General features: G+C 43.8%; 2 protein-coding genes across 4 annotated transcripts; both read right to left on the minus strand.

Annotated features, from left to right (window-relative positions):
• Positions 1-45: 45 nt before the first annotated feature.
• On the minus strand, positions 46-10,830 carry TMEM165 (transmembrane protein 165). The gene is made up of 6 exons (XM_037382918.1): positions 10,564-10,830; positions 8,815-9,040; positions 6,429-6,604; positions 5,381-5,563; positions 2,442-2,547; positions 46-966 (listed from the first exon to the last, which is right to left on the minus strand). Exons 1-6 carry the CDS (start codon positions 10,723-10,725, stop codon positions 890-892), a joined length of 930 nt encoding a protein of 309 aa, XP_037238815.1. The 5' UTR covers positions 10,726-10,830; the 3' UTR covers positions 46-889.
• Positions 10,831-11,525: 695 nt separating this feature from the next.
• Positions 11,526-18,850, minus strand: SRD5A3 (steroid 5 alpha-reductase 3). Of its 3 annotated transcripts, none has more exons than XM_037382893.1 (6): positions 18,618-18,726; positions 18,176-18,374; positions 15,542-15,693; positions 14,926-15,120; positions 13,470-13,592; positions 11,526-12,947 (listed from the first exon to the last, which is right to left on the minus strand). In XM_037382893.1, exons 2-6 carry the CDS (start codon positions 18,343-18,345, stop codon positions 12,688-12,690), a joined length of 900 nt encoding a protein of 299 aa, XP_037238790.1. In that variant the 5' UTR covers positions 18,346-18,374; positions 18,618-18,726; the 3' UTR covers positions 11,526-12,687. The 3 variants fall into 3 exon arrangements, with proteins under 3 accessions (XP_037238790.1, XP_037238800.1, XP_037238780.1); XM_037382903.1 differs by having other exon boundaries at positions 11,528-12,947; positions 18,180-18,374; positions 18,618-18,732; XM_037382883.1 differs by lacking the exon at positions 18,176-18,374 and having other exon boundaries at positions 11,528-12,947; positions 18,618-18,850.
• Between the last annotated feature and the right edge of the window lie 1,568 nt (positions 18,851-20,418).

Below are 20,418 nucleotides of genomic sequence, written 5' to 3' on the forward strand. Positions count from 1 at the left end.
GTGGCAAAAATTACGGGAATCATCAAAAACAATACCGAAAATAACTCACATGGAGACACTGTGTTTTATTAATTATCTTCCAGATTACATTTCTATTCCTAAAAAGAAAAACGGGAACACATCTAAATCTAAGAATTCCATTACTGTTCAGTCCTGGGAATGGAATACTGTTAAGTTGGACTGTTTTATTACTTTCCATATACTTTAACATTTCAAAAAAATTTTTTTTAAAAAAAGGTCAAATAATGGTAGCTCCAGACAGATTGCATATTGAACATGGTAGAGGTTGTTAATCACCACACATCAATTTCATGATAAAAATCCCTGATTTCTTTAAGAACTCTTCCCTCCAAATGAAGTTTGTAAAATTATCTGTCAGTGGCTCAGCCACTCAATGGTATAGAAACTGCTCCCAGGTTTCTTGTTGCTTAGATTATCCAGCCTTGGGTGCACCCTGGAACCAAAGTCCTTGAAGGTGGGAGCCAGCAGTTTCCTCCTTAACACCTTCTGTTGAGCAACATGGAACAAGGCAGAGTCTTCCCTCTTGAAGAAACAGGAAAGGCGGCCATGTGTAACAGGAAGAAAAGAGGAAGCCTCAATACTTATGAGTAGATCCTCAAAACTCAGCTGAGCCAGGTCCAGCAAGCAAGAAGACCACGCAAATCCCACCAAGGGAGCAGGCACCACAGAATAAACAAACCGGACAATAAGCGTATCTCCACTGCAGAAGCTGCCATAAATGTATCAGTTCCATGAATCATTCGCTATAAAAAGTTCAGTGTCTCATCTTCAGTGCTTGTTTATATAATTCTGTACATTATATACACAAATGCACAAGGATAGCTGCTTGACACTTCCAATCCTTGTTCTTTTGCAGTGATGAAAAATTTTAAAACCCAGAGTCTGGACTTATAAATAGTGCAGAAAATGCAAACGCTAAGAAGACAATGCCTCCTATGATCGTCACTGAAAAAAATGCAGAAACAAAAAAAATTAGATACTGAAAGTTAAATATCTGCCATGACACATTACAGATTTTTATCTTTTTTTCTAATGTCTGATTCCCAAACAACCTTGATATTTCTGCTGCAAACAGCGGACGTTGTTTCTAGCTCAGTATCACAATGTGCAAATACCATCCCACTGTCTAATGGCAACTACAACAATATAGTCTGTTCATTAGAAGGAATGGTTTTACTGCTTTAGGTAGTATGAAACTGAAGTTGACACCTGCTGTTGAACATTTGGTTGTGGGGGAAAATCAGATACAATATCCTCATGCTGGAGCAAGCCATCAGTTAAGGGGGACATAATAATCAGCATTTTTTGCATAGTTTAGGTAACTATATTGAAAGAGACAGTTTCAAAAACATTAACTGCTTGCAGTGGCCACAATCTGCTAAAGGCTGGGACAGTATTCTGGGAAAACACCACTGTACATGTTCTCCTGCTCTTCCCTAAATAAACTAACAGGCTAGATGGATCTTTGGTCTAACCTAATAAGGCTATTCCTGTGGCCAAAGGTTCACACTGAGCTTATTAGGAACATATTAAATCATTAGATTAGCATTTCATCACCAATTTCTTCAGCAAACAAACAGAACAGAATGCATGTTTTACTTTTTGCAGAGAAGCTGATTTTTTTACAACCTCTGCAACTACAGAACAAATATTCTGAATGAACATTTATTGGAAGCAGCTTCACAGAATCCTTCCTGGGAGCAAGAAATCTCACTACATCACAGGATGGGCAGCTGAAGGAAGCTGCAACCTAATCTAAGGAAAAACAAACAACCCAATGTAACCTTACTGGCCCTTCCTGTTACAGATAGCAGGTTATGATAAAAAAAAAACCAACAACACACACACATTTATGCCACCCACAGAGTAGCTTTGAAGGCTTTTATATGCGTGGCATAACTTGTAAATATGCAGTTCTCTTGCTCACCTGAAGGTCTGTACTCAGAATTGTGACAAAATTTCTATTATTCACTATCAAATCATACTGACTGTTAAAAATACTGTATTTCCTTCCTCTGGTCTCCCACAAGCTAGCCAATAGTGAAGCAAAACATGCTTCACCTGTGTCCATCTTTAAACCTGGAGCTACAATACCCATTTTGATTCCTTAAATCTGAGTCAGTAAAGCATTATGTTCAATTAAGGACAGACCCCTTAGAAGCACCGTGCGCAAGGTGGTGGCACATGCTCGGACTCTGCTTGGCAGGAGGGACATGCGGTCCTGGGAACAGCCCAGGGTCACCGCTGCGAGGGGAGCTGACTACAGGGTGGGGTGGGGCAGTAGGTTGGAAGACACAGGCTCAAATTAAAAAACACACAACAATATTTTGGGGTCTTCCAAGTTTTAAAAAACATAACATCATTTACACCACAGACATTACCAGCATTAATGCATTTTTTTTGTTGAAGTTTCCACTTACCAGTCCTAACAGAAATTTTTTGTGCTATCATTCTCCCTCCAATAACTGCTAAACCAGTGCATAGGCAATGTCCCACCGTTCCTCCTACTGCCACACCATAGGGGTCCTGAGGAAAAAACACAGAAGGGAAACATCAGCACAGTTGAAAACCCTAGTCCTACAATCTCCTGCCACGAAGGAGCAAAGCCTTGATTCCCTGGTCGCACACTGTCAAGTGTGGAAGATACTCTCTGGTGTTAGCTCTGCTCTACATCACTGCCTTGCAGACCAGTAACAGTGTACGTCAGCTAGCGAGAGACTTAATCTAAACCTGACTAATACAGGAGCACATGGCATGTTTCAACTAAGAAGCATCTTCAAGTCGTTAAATGTAGATTCAGAAATCACTCTGCTGTACTTAAACAATTTAGCAGCCTCTAGAGGGAAGGTGGCAGCTGTTGAGAAACAACACACATCAGCTGGAAGAACACCAACATAATTATAAAGAAAGAGAAAAATAAATCCGTGAACTGCAAATGAAGGCTTTCAGCAGCTAAAACATTCTTGACTCCTTTGTTCAGCTTCACAAGCTTGTGCTCTACACTGCCTGCCCTCCTCAATCGTCTAAAGGGGGAAGTATGAAAGAATAAAGTCCAGAGGATAGCGAATAAAACTTTATAGTTTTCAAAGTTTGTCAATGACAGCTTTCACATCACTGCATAACAAGCAGCTACTCAATAGGTGAACAACTCTTACTACGTAAAGAAGGTTTCTCAGATCTACTTACAAATTACACCGTTAAGGGCAGCATATGTATGGAACACCTTATAAAATTGAAGTCTTCAGCGTCAGAAACAGAAAATAAATCTTTTAATGACGGGTAACAAAGGCAAGGTAGTAGCACAACTTTTTCCTGTACGAAGATGAATGAGGGAAAGTGGAGTTAAGTCCCCTGCACATCTCTTAAATGAGGCTCAGCCCTGAGAGGAAAAATGCTGTGGCCGTCACATGAGGTACACATGAAGTCTCTAACAGGCAAAGAGCAAAACTGTCTAAGAAATTATATGATACGAAAAAAGACAACACTAGCCAATATTCTGGCCAATAGAACCAAAATCACAAGCCAGTGAAAAATGGTGGCAAGCACCAAGCAGAGGACAGGTAGGAAACCACCAAGAAGCACAGGTTGGAAGCAGGGCTGTGCCAGCAGAACACATCCACCTCCAGGATCAGGATCAGGATCCAAAGTTCCTAGAAATCCCTGTTTCCCTGCAGTCAGCAGTTATGCACAGCCCCTATGGGCAGAGGGTGGACACCAGCCCCCATGCCGTTCCCCAGAGCCACCCTGGAAGGTAACAAGTTTCCACAGCTTCCCTCAGTATAGTGTCTCCAGAAGCGGAAGTGCTCAGGCACAGCAGCTGAGGCAAAGCCAGTCTAGCAGAACACTACAGAGCTTCCTTTTCTGTTTCCTTAAACAGATGAACAATTCTTATACACAGTAAAACTATTAGGTGTGAAATCAAGTTCTTTGTCTGGACTAGGTTCATGAGGACAATCTTAATTCATTCCCCTAGTACACCAAGACATTCACGCACTGAGATAGCCCTCTTTTTCCTCCAAAGGAGCCCTGTTTGTTGTGACAGGATGGACACTACTTAATGAACAGTCATGTAGGATTTTATGCTCTCGTCACTGAAGAATGTATGGTCACAGCTGACTTACCACATTGCTCAAATGTAACTTAGTACTTCACAGACAAGGATTTATCTAAATATATCATGAAACAAAGGGGGATAAAACAATCCTACAGGTAAAATGACAAAAGATCCAGATCATAGTAATTTGCTGATTTTGAAAGCCAGGACTGAGATACTTACAATTAATTTTTTTGTAGTATTTGGTTTTGTAGCACTTACACAAACACTTCATATGCTAAAGGAACAACATCCCACAGCCTTTAGCTGCAATGCTCAGCACTTCACAAACCAGACCACAAGGTCTAATGGACACTTCCTAATGGGACACTCAGAAAAAGCAAACCAAAGTCAACAACCACCTGTGAAAAGATGAGCTTAAGCAACTTGCCTAGCACCACATAAAAAAACCTGGGCAGACGCAGTAATAACTCCTCATTTTCCAAGATGGCATGTAACTGCCTCAACAAAGAGATCAACCTCTCCATCTGCTGTTCCCTGCTTTGTTAGCTCCGAGCACTTTCCCTGTGCTGTAATAGAGACAAGAGGTTCCTACAGATTATAGCCTCCTTCATTAGACAGACTTGATTTATCCCTAGGAAAGTCTGAAAGTGCACTGAAAGAAGCATGGGTTCTACGGAAAAAATGTAAATTATCTCAATGCATGAAAAAGCACAGGGGCAAGCTACTTATGTTTATTAAAAGGCTGGCTAGAAGTCTTAATTTTCCTTTAAATACAGTTAAACAAATTTCAATCATGCTGGATATGATTGTATTTCCAGTTTACAGTTTATTTTAGTTCTATATGCTGTACCATACTATACACTTAGGTTTTTAAAAAGAGGTATCTTTTTAACAGCTTTAAGTTTGCTGGGATGAAGGTCTCTCTCTCTCTTTTTTTTTTTTTCTTTTTTTTTTTTTTTTAAGCTATGTGTTAAAACTGCATGACCACACAGATCAAAGAAACATCTGGTCTGTAACATCTCTTAACACTGTAACAAAAAAACCCCTGCATTCAGCTGCATGATATAAAACAACTATTTCCAGAAATGCCTGTGCAGACCCAATCATTCAACAACAGTTTTAATACTATGCAGAGCTTCAGTGCATTTATTTTCAGGTCTCAATACAGCTGTAATGCGAAGTAAGGCACACCAAGGCAGCAGGCGTGAATCTGATACCACCCTCCAAGACTATTTTCTCTCCCACTTCTCTGCAGGCCACCCAGAGACAGCAAAAGAACAGTGGGCATTCTGCAACACTCACCTCTCTGGCAGCCAAGACTATGGTTGTTAACTGGGAACGATCACCCCATTCTGCTAGAAATGTTAAAGTAAAAGCTTGAACAAAGATTGGAGAAATGAAATGTAGCCACTTCTTCTGAGGTATAGTGGTGCCTGGCCCTGATTCCACATCTCCTGGCCCATTTAACAGTTTGGTTCTCTGAAGCTGTGGAACACAAAGGAAAAAAAAAAAACCACAAACCAACCAACCATAAGATTAGAAAAGTTATCTAAACAACTCAGATGAAATACACAGTAAAGCCAGCCATTTAGCATCTGGAATGCTATTAGCCACCGACTGCTGCATTATCAATGTATTATTTATATTAGACATCATTTAAAAAAACTAGCTTCATATTATGTACACACATATGTCTGTATGTATACTTGTAATCACCTCTAACCTCCAGTTATTGTCCATCTTGTACTGCCTGCACTTACGCAGCAGTTTCAGTAGGAATTACACCTGTTTTTAACCACAGACTTCCTTCTATTTTTAAAAGCATGGATCCCCCTCTTCCGAACTGGTGGCTCTCAAATTAGGGTTTGATAAAAATAGTAATAATAATAAAAAAATTAATCTTAGAAGAAATAAGATTAATACTCCACACTATTCCTTAGAAGCGGACCAGTATATTTAGTAAGTTATTATAATAGAGACCTTTGCTGCAACACTACAAACCTCAGCATTAATCTGCCTGACCATAAAAACAAGTAAAAGTAAAGACAAGAGTAAACTGTTGATGTCTTCTTTGCTAGTAACGCATTTTAAAAAACCAAGAAAAACACAAACAACCCCCCCCAACACCACCCCACTCTGTGGAGAAAATCCCTTTTCTCCTGAGAAGCCAGGCTTGCCACAGAACTGGAACAACCTGTTGAAACGGCCTCCAGAGGCCACCTCTGTCCCATTTACCATACAAAGTTATCAACCACAGCCACAGCTGAACACCCCAAACACAATGCCATTCTGCAGCCTCATGGCTTTAACTATTTCATCACCTATAATTCACAGCAAGTTTATGACTTACTTCCTCGTCTTTTTTTTTAATTTCTGCTTGAACTTCCTCCAGCTCTTCCTGACCCTCATCTGGACTCATTTTCAAGCCTTCCCGAAGCATTCGGATGCCAAAAATTGCAAACAGTGCTGTTGATACATAGTATGTGTACACACGAGGAATAACTGTGGTGGCATAGCCAAACAAAACTGTAAAGAAAACAAATGCATCATTTAAAAAAATAAGCATGAGGATCATAATTGTTTTTCCCACATCTAAGAAATGCTTGCTAGCAAAGTCTGCAATTCAAACACCCACCGATAAAGAAATATTGTTGTCTTTTTTTAGTCTTATATAATTTTATATTCTTGTTTTTGCAACATAACAACACTCTAAACTCCAGCCATTACTGGTCATGCCAGAGACTGAAGTCCATTAACATGCAGACAAGGCACACCAGGCAAAGCTGATGTGCTGCTGCTCCCAAGAGCAAATCCAAGCAACATTATCTTTCCCATCAAGGACTACGCAAGTCCTGCCTTTCTCCAAGCACGCCACGAAACTATCATCTGTAATCATGTTAGATTAGTCACTGTGTATATTAGTTAATTTGACTGTATGTTGGATAGCATCTCTTTCTAATCATTTATCAGATAAAGTTACAGTAAGATTTTCTACAAGGTAAATCTACTAGACATACCCACAAATCATCCAGCTGCATGAAACCATGTCTGTCTTCTTTTGCCAAGTACAAATGCCTGCATTACTATTCCCTTCTCCCCCACACTCCCCACAATCACACAATGTGACCAACTTAGATCTTCCTTTAATTTAAAAGCACTGATCCCACTCAAAGACCAAAAATCTACTTCCACGGTGAATGTACTTTTTATAGGTATTGAAGGCAATCAAACTAAGCCAAAACTAGTTCTCAAATAATAGGAAGAATCATGTATCCAGGACAAAGTACTTCTTCGCAAATTAAGACTAGTTAGCATTTTTGGACAAAAAAGGCCTGTAACAATTAAGAGAAAATGAAAGTTTCACATCTAACATTCAAGGCTGCTTGGACCACGCACTCACAACTGTCTCTGTTGTTTCACTCCACATGCAATTAGCTAAAAGGAAGCATATTACCATGTATGTTTTCTTGCACATGCTTTCTTAGTTGAAAACTGCCCTCCTAAGTTACTACATAACCTGGAAATTAATCCACACTGCCACTACCAAAAATAAAGACTACAAGACCAAAATTAATGACACTGCATTACTAGTAAACATACATACATAAACAACAGTATTAATTGCACTGCTAAATAAATCAGGAGTTAAACTAAACTTCTTTTTGAAGACTGAAAATACTGAAGTAAAGCAATGCAAGAAACTGCAAGCAGAAAAGAAAGCCTTTATGAAGAAGCATCAAGAAAGATTCGAAGAAAGACTTGGTATAGAAAAAGGGAGAGCAGAAGAGGTCATAAGACTTACAGAATACTGCATCACCTATGGTACTAAGTAACATTACACGAAGCAAGCAGTACAGAAGTGGGAGAAGAGACAAAGACTGTTATATTAAGTGATTAATAGCAGAAACTCATACAATACTATCGTTAGACACAGTGCAAATGGAAACTACTCTAAGACTGCAATAATTGCAGCCTTATATACAGCAATAGCTACACACCCAAAACAGATGCATAGAAACACTCGCCAAGAAGCCCGACGCCGGTTAACTGGCTGTCTCCAGCGTGTATAAACCAGTGAACACTATTTCGATCATTTCTGAAACAGGCATGGTTAGAAATGAGCACATAGATGAGGTGCAGCACAAATGTTGTTTTGTATCTAAAGACTTTATGATGACAGCTAAGTAAGCACAGCTACAGGTTCCTCAAGTGCCACCTGACACCTCGCTTCTCACCCCCAGCTCTTGGCTCTGTCAGTACCACCCATCCCAAAGGATAGTGGCAGGACATCATCTTCAACTTACGTGGCTCAGCACAAACCCAAACTGCTACGCAATCCAGGGATACAAGTCAGACAAGGTACATTTGTCATCATACTAAGAATCTTTTGCCTTAGGAGGAAAACGAGAAGTCACTCCCACATTCCCTTTAGGCACACTAATTTAACAGGAGCTAAAAATAAAAAGTGCCCCAAAAATCAAATAAAGTGCTTAGGCTCCCAATCTCATTCCTCTTCCTTAAACTTGTATCGAGCTCTAGGGAGCACATGCACCTCATTAGAGGTAAGAGCCTAAATATTCAATCTGGGCCATGGTCCCCAGGAAAACCTTCACACTCTCCTCAAAACAGAAATCTGCATATACCTACTACCTTCATTTGAATTTCAATTAAAATGTATTGATTAATACGCATCTAGCACATTTTAAGTGATGAAACAAAAAGAAAAGAATGCTAACCTGATAAACATGTCATCAGTCCCAAAGCAAGCATAGCACCAGCCAGTACAGTCAAACGGTTGTACCGCATTGCCATGATGGCTGCAATGAAGAAGGTCTTATCCCCCAGTTCCGATACGATGATGACTGATATAGCAGCCACAAATGCATGAATAAAGCCCAAATTAGTCTTCTCAGCTGACTCTTCATTGACAATGTGAACTGGAGCAACTGGTGAGGATACCTCCTGTAAGGGGCCGGGGGGGGAAGCAACAACAAAAACACTAGTTAATTAGCTTGAATAGTTAGTTCACAGAAATACTAAGCCTAGTATTTCACCTATCATACCATACTGCGTAGTGTGACACTAATCACATACCTCTCACGCAGCATTAATGATCATTAACTAGTTACTGGCTGCCACCTACCTCAAGTTCCTAGTTAGGCACTTAGCAAGAAGATCAGATCGTGCACTGATTTTTGAAACAGTACTTGCCATGCACATTATTTCCAGAATGTGAGAACCACTATTACAATAAAATGTGGGGAAGGCTGCTTTAGTTCAGCTCTAATATTGCTGTCTTTACAATCCCTAGCTATTTACTTCATGACCTTGACCAAACAAGCAATTTTCTGATATAAGTATTAAGAATTAAACTCTTCAAACTAAAATTGGGTGACTAGGATAACTCAGAAGAAATACAAAGTCCTTTCAAAAATTGTCAGGACCACTTTCTTCCCTTGCAGGATCTCTGCATCCCAGCTGCATCAAAATTTTGCACAAGCTTTCATCAGCTTTTTTTCTCCATGCTCTGTTGAAAACTAGCTTTAAGACTTTCCAGTGGTCAAACCGGACCGGCATACTCCAGATCTCACTCGCTCACTGAAGTGTTTACTTTTACAGAGATTAAGATATCTACAATCCAAAGCAAGACCCAAACCAATTAAATCGATGTTCACATGCTTGAGCAAGGATGGCTAGGAAAGCTTGCTTCATCCCATCTACCAGAGGAGACATGAGTGCAACGTGTTTTAACACGGCGGCTTCCCAGCATTCCACTTCTAGCAGTGCTGCAAGTTTTCGGGTTTGGTATTTAAAAGTTTCCATGTTCTGTATGATACACATTGACTTCCCACAGTTTCTTCACGTTTAGCACTGCTATGAATTTTTGGGTTTGATACTTGGAACCTGGCATGCTCTACCTGACACCTCAAAGCCATACATTAATCATTTTTTCATCCCTCCGTGCGCACGATGACCTGACGCTAGACCCCCCTAACCAAGAACACCATTTAAAAAGTTTTCATGTAAAGCAATCTTAAATGCTGAGGAAAAACCGGCAGGTTTTGCGTCGCAACAAAGTCTGCTTTCATATGCTTCTGTGAGGATGATCTGGAGAGGCCGGCTGCCCCCCAGCATGCAAGTGGAGCACAAAAATACTTATCGGGTGAAAAAGAAAAAAAAAAGCATTAGCCCATTTTCCACGTCGGACCTAAATTCCCCTCTTACAGCAGAAACGGGGAAGATGCAGGGCCATGAGGTGATCCCGCCGCTTCCCCTTCTCCTGTTACAAGATGGGGAAATGCAGGAGTCCGGCGGCCTCCGAAAGGCGAGGCGCCCGGGAGGCCGGGCCCGCCCCGCCGGCACGGAGCTGCCGCCGCGGGGGTGGGGGTGGGGGGGCGCTCCCGCCCCGCGGCCCGGCTGAGGGAAGGGGCCGTTACGCAGGCAGCCGGCGCGGCGCGGCCCGTCCCCGCCTCACCTCACCTCACCTCAGCCCGCGGCTCGGCTCCCTGCGCCGCCGGCGGTGGCGGAGGCTCCTTCTTCCTGGCGGGCTCTTCCTCGGGAGCGGCGCGCAGCCCCGCCGGGGCCGCCAGCAGCAGCGACGCCGCCAGCAGCAGCGCGGCGGCCCGCGGGAGCGGCGGCGAGGCCATGGCGGCCGAGCGCGGTGCTGAGGGGGGCGGCACGGCACGAGGCCCCTCTTAAAGGCGCCGCGTCACCGCCCCGCCCGCAGCGCCCCAGCCGCGCAGCCCCGCGACCGCCCGCCGACCGCTTCCTGCAACGGCCCGGAGGGGCGGGGCCGGCCGCGCCGATTGGCTGCGGCTGCCGCTGACGGACAGACGCCCCGCCCCGCCCGAACGAGCCGGGGACCCGCGGCCTGTGGCAGCCCCCTGCGCTCCGCCGCGCTCGGGAGGGGGCCCGGGCGCTGGTCCCTGCCCCTGCCCGCGGCTCCCGGCGTTCGGAGGGGCCGGGCGGCGCGACTGTGGCTTCCTCGGGGGAGCGTCCCTCCTCCGCGCGGAGTTGCCTACGGACAGGGAAAGGGCGCCGAGGGGCGGGGAGCGGAGCGGCTACGTAAGGAGGCGAAAAAACTGCACGGGAAGGGCCCGGGCACAGCCATCCCCTGCCCGGGCAGGGACAGGGATGTGCGCCCGGGGAAGCCACGAACAGCCCTGTAAGGAGGAGCAAGAACAGCAGATGCCGCAGGCAACTCCCGAGAATCACTAAAAAAAAACAAACCAAAAAAACCACACACAAAAAACAAACAAACAAAAAAAAAACCCAGAAGGATGCGGTCCCCAGCCGGGACCACGTTCCACAGTGAACTGAAGCTGTGGAATCGTCGATGGAGAGAGGGGCTGCGAGACCCCAGAGAGGCACAACATTCTGTGCAAAGTAATTGCTCATGTTTTGCTAACTGGTGTCTCAGTTTTGAAAAATGATACAAAATGGAAATAGGTGTAATAAACAATTTTAATTAATTTGCAATATATACTTTGGTATATAAAAATTATTCTCATGTATAAAATAATATATGCATGTAAGTAGAAAACACACTGAAACACCAGCATCCATATGCTCCATCATGCAAACCGATCATTCACTCCAGTATCATGAAAAGGACCAAAACATTCAATAGTTAAGTGCCAAAAACCCCCAAAACCCTAGGCTGAGTGACATCATCTCCCCAGTAAAGAATTTCTTTGCAACACTGGTCAGGTACTGGTTTCTGTGTGTTCTCTGCCTTGGCAGTTCATTATATCTGCTCTCACAGGCTGCTCAAAACCTACTGTAGATGTGATTACAGCCATCCTGCATAACTGCCCCCTATAACACACAAGGGATGTCAGTAACGCATGAGGGACTCTAATAACCCACTATAAGAATAACAGAACTGTAACAAAGAACATTAATTTTCTGCAAATTCTCTTCTACAGTCTTTCTAGACAGAGAACCTTCAATGATTTTCCCAGTTTAGGGATAAACAAGGAGTTTTCATCAATGAATGAAAACACTTTGCTGCAAAAGAGATAATGCAGAGAACGGGCCTGTTTATCTATGCTGCTGAGCATGAGTCATTCCTCCACCACAGCTTTCTCCACAGGTTTTTGTGCTTGCAGTTACAAAGCAGTGGCTGGTTTTAATTATCAACAGGGAAGCACAGAAAGATACACAATTTGCCTCCCTCTGAAGTGATTCAGTGAAAAGAAACTAGGAAAAAAAAAATTACACTTAAATATTAGACAAGCCATGAAATACAGTAGTTCAAATTATTCCCTGTACCCTTCTTTCACCACACAGTTTTCATGTAAATGCATTTGTGCTTGCTGTACAACAGCAAGTGTTTTATGCATAATATATAAACCAGAAAGGAGCCAATTAACATCTCCTCAGTTTGAATTAAGGTCTTCAGTAAACTTTGTTTTAGCTTGTATAATACGTAGAGACTTTACATTTCCCCACGTAAACTTGTAACACGGATGAGATTATCATTAAAATTATGAGGTTTTAAGCTAGAGATAAAACGTGCAATTTTACCTTGGCTTTGATACACTGTTCTTACTCCCTTATAGAAAACATTTCCCAGTTTGCATTAAAGATACTTTAGAAGAAGTATTCTAAAAAACAAATGGTATAAATGCTTTTCGATGCTTTGGGTAGGAGCTAAAGTTTTTATGATAAAACTCGTGACACAAAACAGCAGCCAGTGCTTGGTTAAAAAGAACATACAACACTACACACCACCACGTCACGTTGTGAAATCCAAGCATGATAGCCATAGATACATATATGAGGAGCTCTGCAAAATAATGAGGGCAAGAAACTCTCTCAAACCAATCTCCAAAAGGTACATTGTGGCTCAGACTTACAACATTTCCTGTAAGCAAACAGAAAGAAATTAGTTAAGAACAACATGCACTAAACAAAATTTTCTCTTCTACTCACAACTACAGAAGAACACGCCTATTAAAGTTACCACCACGGTCCACCTCCGTCTGATCTGGGAGCTTTGCACTTTTTAATGAAGTAAAATGCCATCTCTGGCTGTTAGCAGAAACACAGAGTAAGGAAACCTATTAGCCCACAGGGAGATACAAGTGAGGTCCCCAAGGAGCAGCACAAGTCCTAAGCATTAGCATGTGTCTGCCCTTAGAACACTAGAAGCTAGACTTTCATTTTAAGTTATGTAAAACTATATATATATAGACAGACAACTCTCTGCATTCAGCCATGTGATCTTTTCCAAAAAAAAACATTTGATCTACTAGAAGTCTTCCAGAGCACTATGCTACAGAACCTAAAAAATACTCATGTTTTCAGGTATTAGAAGCTACGGAAGCCTATTGAAACATCAGGAAAAAATTACCAGAGTAAATTGTTGAGAAATGAAATATCTTACCTGATTTACTTTTTCTAAGATTAGCTAGAATTACAAGACATCTGTGTTGGTGAAGAGAGGCCCAAATGTACATCATAACTCCCACAATGTGATACCAGGAGATCTGCACAGAAAGCTCTTTTCCTGAATAAAATAAGTATCATTAATATATAGCCAGGAAATACCTCCCCAAGGATCACCCCAAAACACTGCATGCATTTTTTAAATGTTACTGTCTTACAAACTTTTAGTAGTGAGTCTCTAATCCCTTGAAAGATGCTTTTGAAACTTACATCATTTAAGTGCTCAGCTGGTAGTTAATTTCCCTTAACCACTCTATACTGTAAATACCTAGGTTTTAATGCAGTAGCTTGAGGTACAGCATTGATGTACAACTGATACATAATTGATAGTCTAAGACCTCATTAATCAATGCTGTTTGTAATTCTTACCATCCTAATTAAAGACATTGTCATGGCTCAGGTCAACCTGTCAGTGCACTGTTGTTTTGCCTTGTTCACAGTGAGCGAGATACATACACACATACACACACGCACACACATGCACAGCGTGAACTGTTTAGGCCTCAGACCTTCAAAAAAATGTTAATTGTATTAAGGATGATTTCCAATATACAAGCCAATACACCATCTCTAAGAATCTGCAAGATGTGAGAAGTAGGAGAGTGGTCCAGAAAGATAAAGGTTTTATCTACGCTTAGAAGATCTGAGGGCTCTTTTAAATAAAATAATTTAAAAAAAAAAATCACTAAACTACAGCTGATACGGTTGGAAGTGGTTAAAAACTTCACTAAAGTTACATACTTAGTAATGACCACTTTACAAAAATTAGTCATAGGAGAAGTGCTACAACCAGCTCATGGTTCATCTGCGCAGGGGAACAGCAGCTCACTTGTGAGACTCAGTGGAAAGCGTTGTGGAAACAAGTCATGTAATTCAAATTTCTGCTGTATTAATGGAGACATTACAGTTAGGAGGGAAAGAAGAAACTGACTGATGCAAAGCAGAGCAGTGGCAAGTCCTCAGTGGAAAACAAAGCAGGAGGCCAAGACAGCCTTGCCGACCCACCTTACAGGAAAGCTTACAACAAAAAACCAAACTCCAGTCTGAGATGTGAAGTTGCATAGTAGCATTTGAGAACTGGTACCTACTACTGTCCTTCATAAAGCATGTTTCACAATGCAAAACTGATCGGTAATGATCCTGGAAGTAAATATGTGAGATGGTTTTCAGGACGTAACAGTAATGGTTAACATGAAAGTGTGTGTGTGTGTGTTTGTGTATCTGTGTTTGTGTATAATGCTGGTTGATCATGTGACATACTGAAATGTAGTTACTTTGAACTATCACTCATCGGTTAACACACTTCTCACACAAGCAGCCCTCTACAAAACCATTTGCCACAATGGAAACAATTGGGAGCAAAACTGCATCTTTGGCAATAAACAGGCACTTACCATTCCTGACATTAGTAGGCACTTGACATAGCACAGTTGAGCCAACAGCAACGTAGTAAACAAGTCCAAAGCAATACTGCACGATATTAATGACACCATTGGAAAACACACTGGTCCAGAGGCATTCTGCCAGTCTTCGACAGCTATGCAGCCAAAGCAGCAGGAGAACCAGCAGCGCAGAGAAGTGCTCGCTATCTGATTGCAGATAAAAAATAGCAACTTTGAGGCAGACAGGAACAATGTAACCCTGAGAGTGCTTCCAAAAGACTGTTGTTTCCCCTCCCCACAGCAAAATTTCACCCTCACTTTAAATTCACTGAGCGCTGGGGAAAATACTTGTATGTGGTGAGGCACTGCTGACCACAGCAAGATTACTTCTGGAAAGTGCTAATGGCTCGTTTTTCTAAAAGGACTGCTGAAAGCCATCACATCCACAAATTAGAATGATTTCTACCTTGAAAAATGACAAAAGTACTTGGTATTCCAGGAAAGTCACTTGGAACCTAGTTTAAAAGCAGCTCATGAAGGAGCACTTGAGGAAAACACAATCAACACAGGATGGTAGTGCAGCTTTCTAGTATTTATATGACTGCATCATAGTAGCTGGAATACTTGCCAATGTCCTCACTCTGAGAATCTCTGCCAAGAGCACGGTGCACGCACTGAATCCATGATGGGAGCAACCCTCCGAGGAACTTGGCTTGGAAAAGACAGATCAGCAGAAAGCCGTTCCAGAACACAGAAACCACATAAAAGTGAGTAAACCACCTGTGGAAACAAAAAGGGTCTTCATTAATGTTCTCACTGTTCCTTAGTTAGAAATGTACTGCAGGACATGCTTGCCTGATGGTGAGTACATTCCCTTTTGGTCTCCACAGCAATAAGTAGAGAACTTGGGACTCCAGTGGTACCAAGCAGGAATAACCCTATTGCCTTCTTTCTGCAGTGAAATGCTGCCTGGAGTAACCTCTAATTTAGCTTACTTTACTAATTGTAGCTGCACTAAAAAGGAGAAAGTGTAACCCACACATTACAAAGGTATTCCTCAACTATTATAACTAATCATGATGTGCACAATTTTTTCTTTATAATGTACACCACCAAAAGCACATCCAAATTAATTTTCTGGGCATTTCCAGGCTGTTGTGCCTAGCAGCACTCCCACTTCCCTCAGTTCTAGTGGATGCATTACATGATGGGTTAAAGTTCATAAATGACAAATGCAGATGGTAAAAGGCACCAGGATTAATTACTCAGCTGTACACTGAAATACCTTACCCCCCTGCAAAGTCAAGGTCTGCAACAGTCATATAGAAAAAAAGGAGAGACTACCAATACCATTGGGTGATTTCAAGGTTAGACCACATGGTTTTTTTTAAGAAATCAAAGAATACCCCAACCCCGTAATGCACTTATGCATTATGCATTACTGAAATGCAAGACATTACAGCCAAGACAGGTAACTGGATAGAATTAAACAGCCCACGATATCCAGCTCAAACTAGGTGATGCTGTATTCCCTTTTGTTTTTAAAACAAAAAGCCCTTCTGGCTATGAATAAAAATCAGGACCTCTGGAAACACCTGCAAAGAGACAAAATTTGTACCATGGGAAGATGCTGATGACCTTGTGTTGACAATGTAACTATTAGTACAAAACTAGAATATAACTGGATAGTTAGAGAAGACCATATTTCTCTGGAACACGCAAACTTTTCTTTTGGGCAAGTGTAGGGGTACTAACACCCTTGCTTAGTGAAACCAAATAAAATGACTCCCTCCCAAAGCAGCTTGGGTACATCTCAAAAGTAATACAGAGGCCAAGTCAGAACCACAGAAGCAGCAAGCATCCCTGCATATTCCAGAGCACCTTGCCCATTAGCAGCTGGTAGCCCCTTCAGAAAATCACTTCTCCACAGTTCCTTCTCCTATCAAGCAGGGACAGCAACATTTGCTCTGCTGATTTGCAACAACTGAAGTAAAATTTAGCCCCTCTCCCTCATTTTCTGCTTAGAGGACAAACAGAAGCTCGTACATTGATAAAAACTCATCTCCGCCTCCAAGCTTCAAGCTCCTTCCCTGCTGTCCCGTTACTTAGTTGACTTTTTTTGTCTCATCCCCCACCAGGAACTTTCTCCACAAGTGCTGCTTCTTACTACCAGCACACAAGCCCTGCCAGCTTAGCAGAGACATGCTCTGCAAGTTTTCAGCAATCCCAACTATGCTGGAGATGTATCTGACCTACAGAAAAATACAGCACTGCAGCAAGTACGTGTTACCCCTCAAGGAGAGGAATGTTCACTATCTGCCAAACCAACCTGAAATTAATCACAATATTTGACAAGATGGAATGACAAAGTTAAAAACAAGCACAGGCTAGTGAAAATACAATGCTTGTTTGGAAACAAGATGCAGATGAATGGAAATGGAAAAATGCCTCAACAGCTGCAGTCGGGATCTTCTCTATTCTTTCAGCTAGCAGGTTTACGGGCCAGCTACTCAAGTAACAGAATCGCTTTGTAGATACTGAAAGCTTAAGACCAACTGCCTGAAAAAGCACGTTCTTCAGACACTATCTCCCCTAAGACAGGGTGGTGGGAAACTTCTGCTGAAGAAAGGTCAACTCAAATGATAACCTACCTTAAGAATGTGGCATTTTGCGGTACACTGCAATTAAGACAAAGCCTTTACGAGCCCCTGTTCTGGCTGAGGGTATCGCAGAGCTTAAGCACACCCCTGGATATTTTCTGTAACCAGAAGCCTGATAACCAAAATACTACATTAGAACCTTTCCATGAATACCATGCTGCATCACAAAACCTTTTTTTAACATTTGGTTTGAAAGCTACGTATATAAAACACGTTGGTGCCCACAGGACCGTTACCTGGGGGGCCATCAGGCCTCTGGGTTAAGCAGCCTCCCAGGCCGGCCCGGCAAGAGCCCCTCGCGCCTGGGTTCAAGTCAGAGGCCAGTTTGTCATGAACCTTGGCTGATCAAAACCGATGAAATCCCAATAACGTATAAAAAGCTGTAAATGGGGTTCCCCCCCTTTTCCCCTTTTTCATCCTATTAAACATCTATTAAGAGATATGTTTGAATAACACTGCGGTTCTTTTACGTTATTAAAGACTGTTCAAGCCGGGTCCAGACCATTATGTTAACAGGCTGTTACTACTGTCCCAAGGCACATTTTAAAAAGAAACCTTGAAGGAAGGAGATGACAACTGAGAATCCGTTTAAGGAAACAAACCTACAGTATGTTTGACACTCGGGAACCCACAGCCCCAAGACCCCGGGCTGAGCCCTGCGGGAAGGTTTGTTCTGCAGATACCACATGGCACTGGGATTCACGGGATGAGGCTTTTGTTCCAGTTTGGCACATATGGCCTCTGTATGACTGCAGCATCTACGCTCCTCCATTCCCCATCTGTAACGCCAGAATAACACTTCTGCCAAAAAAAAAAAAAAAAGGAGAAAAAAATCGAGCCCAACCCTACAACAATACACAACGCTATTTGCACATGCTATTTATTTTCTACATCTTCGGCTGAACTAATGGAAGCGCATGTATCGTTACCCCTATGGCTCCGCGGCCCGAGGCCGGCAGCACCGGGCACAGCACCGGGCACAGCACCGGGCACAGCACCGGGCACAGCACCGGGCACAGCACCGGGCACAGCACCGGCCCTCACCTCTTGGGCAGCTGGCGGAGGCGCGGCCCGGCCGTGCGCGGCCCGCAGCCCCGCTTCGTCTTCCCGTACCGAACGAGGTCCTGGAAGAGGCCACAGACGAAGCTGCTGCTGCTGCTGCCGCTGCCGCTGCCGCCGCCGCCGCCGCGGGGCCGCCGCAGCACCAGCAGCAGCAGCAGCGCCGCCAGGAAGGCGCAGGCCAGCAGGGCCCAGGCAGCGGCCAGCAGCGCCGCCATGGCCTCCTCGGCCGGCGGGCGGGGCCTGGGGGCGGCCGCGCATTCGCTTCCTCTCCCCGCCCTCGGGAAAGGCGGGTCCGCCCAGCCGGGGGCGGTGAGGGGCCGCGGCGCGGCCGTGTGTCCCCGCAGCTGCCGGGGGCGGGCACCTGCCTCTGTCGCGTTACCTTGCGCGTCTTCCCGCATTTGCGCTGTCCCCATCGTGTCTCTCGGTTTATGTTCCGAGGCGGTAGGAAGCTGCCGCAGGTTTAACCAGGCTGGGGAGGGGACACAGCCCCCGGTTGGGCCGTGCTCCCCGCTGGCGACCCAGAAGCAGCTCCCGCCGCTGCCGGTACGCTGCCCGTCCCCCTGCCGGGGCCCGTCCCGCCTGCGGGCTGACCCGCAGCCACCGCCCGCACGCTGCCTGTGCGTGGGGCCCCGCACTCGGAATGCCATTCTAGTAACGTTACAGGTTCCGCCGCGACGTGAAAGGAGAGCTTTGCTTTGCCTTTCCTTCGCCTTGAGAAAGCAAGAAGCCAAACCCGCTTGGCACCGAAGGGAGGCGGTTCCCCCCAGGTACCGGGACACCGGAGGCAGAGCCCTCCCGCCGCGGCCGGGAGCCCGGACAGCAGGCACGATGGATTTTCGGTGCCAGGTGCACGGGGGATAAGTTCCACCCAGCGTGCACACCGATTTTGTTCACTGTTTATATAGCCAATCTATACATATTAATGACATTTCTGAGAAATTACTACCATATTCATTACAGTTCAAAGAGCTACTTATCATATCTACGCTCTTACTACACATGTGTGGCCTGATGGGTCGAGGGTCCTCTGGTGGTCGTTTGGGACATCTTCCTTTCTCCATCCTCTTTGTCATCTTCCTCTTCTTCTTCATGGCCCTCTCCTGGCCCTGTTTCAGCACTCTTGGCTCATGTCTTGGTTTCAGACCGCTTCTTACCTGCTTAGGAGCTAAACTATACAATGCAGTGTCCTACTAGAAGCTAAACTGCATAATGCCGTGCTGTACAGCTCAGCCATGGCATGGATACAGTTGCAGCATTTACAATGAAGCACACTGGTAGAATCCCTCCGATATCACCGTGACCCCCAGTGAAACACGTGCTGCCCACATCCCTTCTGTGTGCGTGGGGGCATGGGGCGAGCATCCCCTTCCTGAGAGCAACCTATGTGTTACTTGGCAGCTGTTCGGTGTTGGTTTATCTGACCAGGCATCACTGAGCCGATTAGCTGACTCACTGCCTCCAAGGAGATGCTAAAAAAATACTTCAAGCTTTTCATAATATAGATGAGACAAGTAACCATGTTTAGTGTGGGCATAGTTATGCTAGCACTTACTAATGCTCCACAGTAAAATAAGATTTAAAGCCAGGATCCTCAGGAGAAAAATAGACTGTATTTCCAAGTCTTTAAATACAGAACAACCTAGTTTTGTTAGTCTCTAGTGCTACTTCATCATGAAATCAAGAGATTAAGAGAATAAAGCAATGGCTACCACCTTGCAGCTCACTGAGATTCAGGCCTGAAGTACACTTGGGTTTTTCACTGTAGGAAGAACTTCTGTTGATA

Source organism: Falco rusticolus, chromosome 1 (genome assembly GCF_015220075.1).
Source record: "Falco rusticolus isolate bFalRus1 chromosome 1, bFalRus1.pri, whole genome shotgun sequence".
In the NCBI taxonomy this organism is placed as follows: Eukaryota; Metazoa; Chordata; class Aves; order Falconiformes; family Falconidae; genus Falco; species Falco rusticolus.

Coding starts and splice junctions, on each gene's coding strand:
- TMEM165 (XM_037382918.1), bottom strand. CDS start 10,725: ATGGCCTCGCCGCCGCTCCCGCGGGCCGCCGCGCTGCTGCTGGCGGCG. Junction 9,041..10,563: donor GAGCCGAGCCGCGGGCTGAG/GTGAGGTGAGGT, acceptor GGCCCCTTACAG/GAGGTATCCTCACCAGTTGC. Junction 5,564..6,428: donor TTAAAAAAAAAGACGAGGAA/GTAAGTCATAAA, acceptor TGTGTTCCACAG/CTTCAGAGAACCAAACTGTT.
- SRD5A3 (XM_037382883.1), bottom strand. CDS start 18,850: ATGGCGGCGCTGCTGGCCGCTGCCTGGGCCCTGCTGGCCTGCGCCTTC. Junction 15,694..18,617: donor CTCCGCCAGCTGCCCAAGAG/GTGAGGGCCGGT, acceptor TTGTTTCCACAG/GTGGTTTACTCACTTTTATG. Junction 15,121..15,541: donor TTCTCAGAGTGAGGACATTG/GCAAGTATTCCA, acceptor ATCTGCAATCAG/ATAGCGAGCACTTCTCTGCG.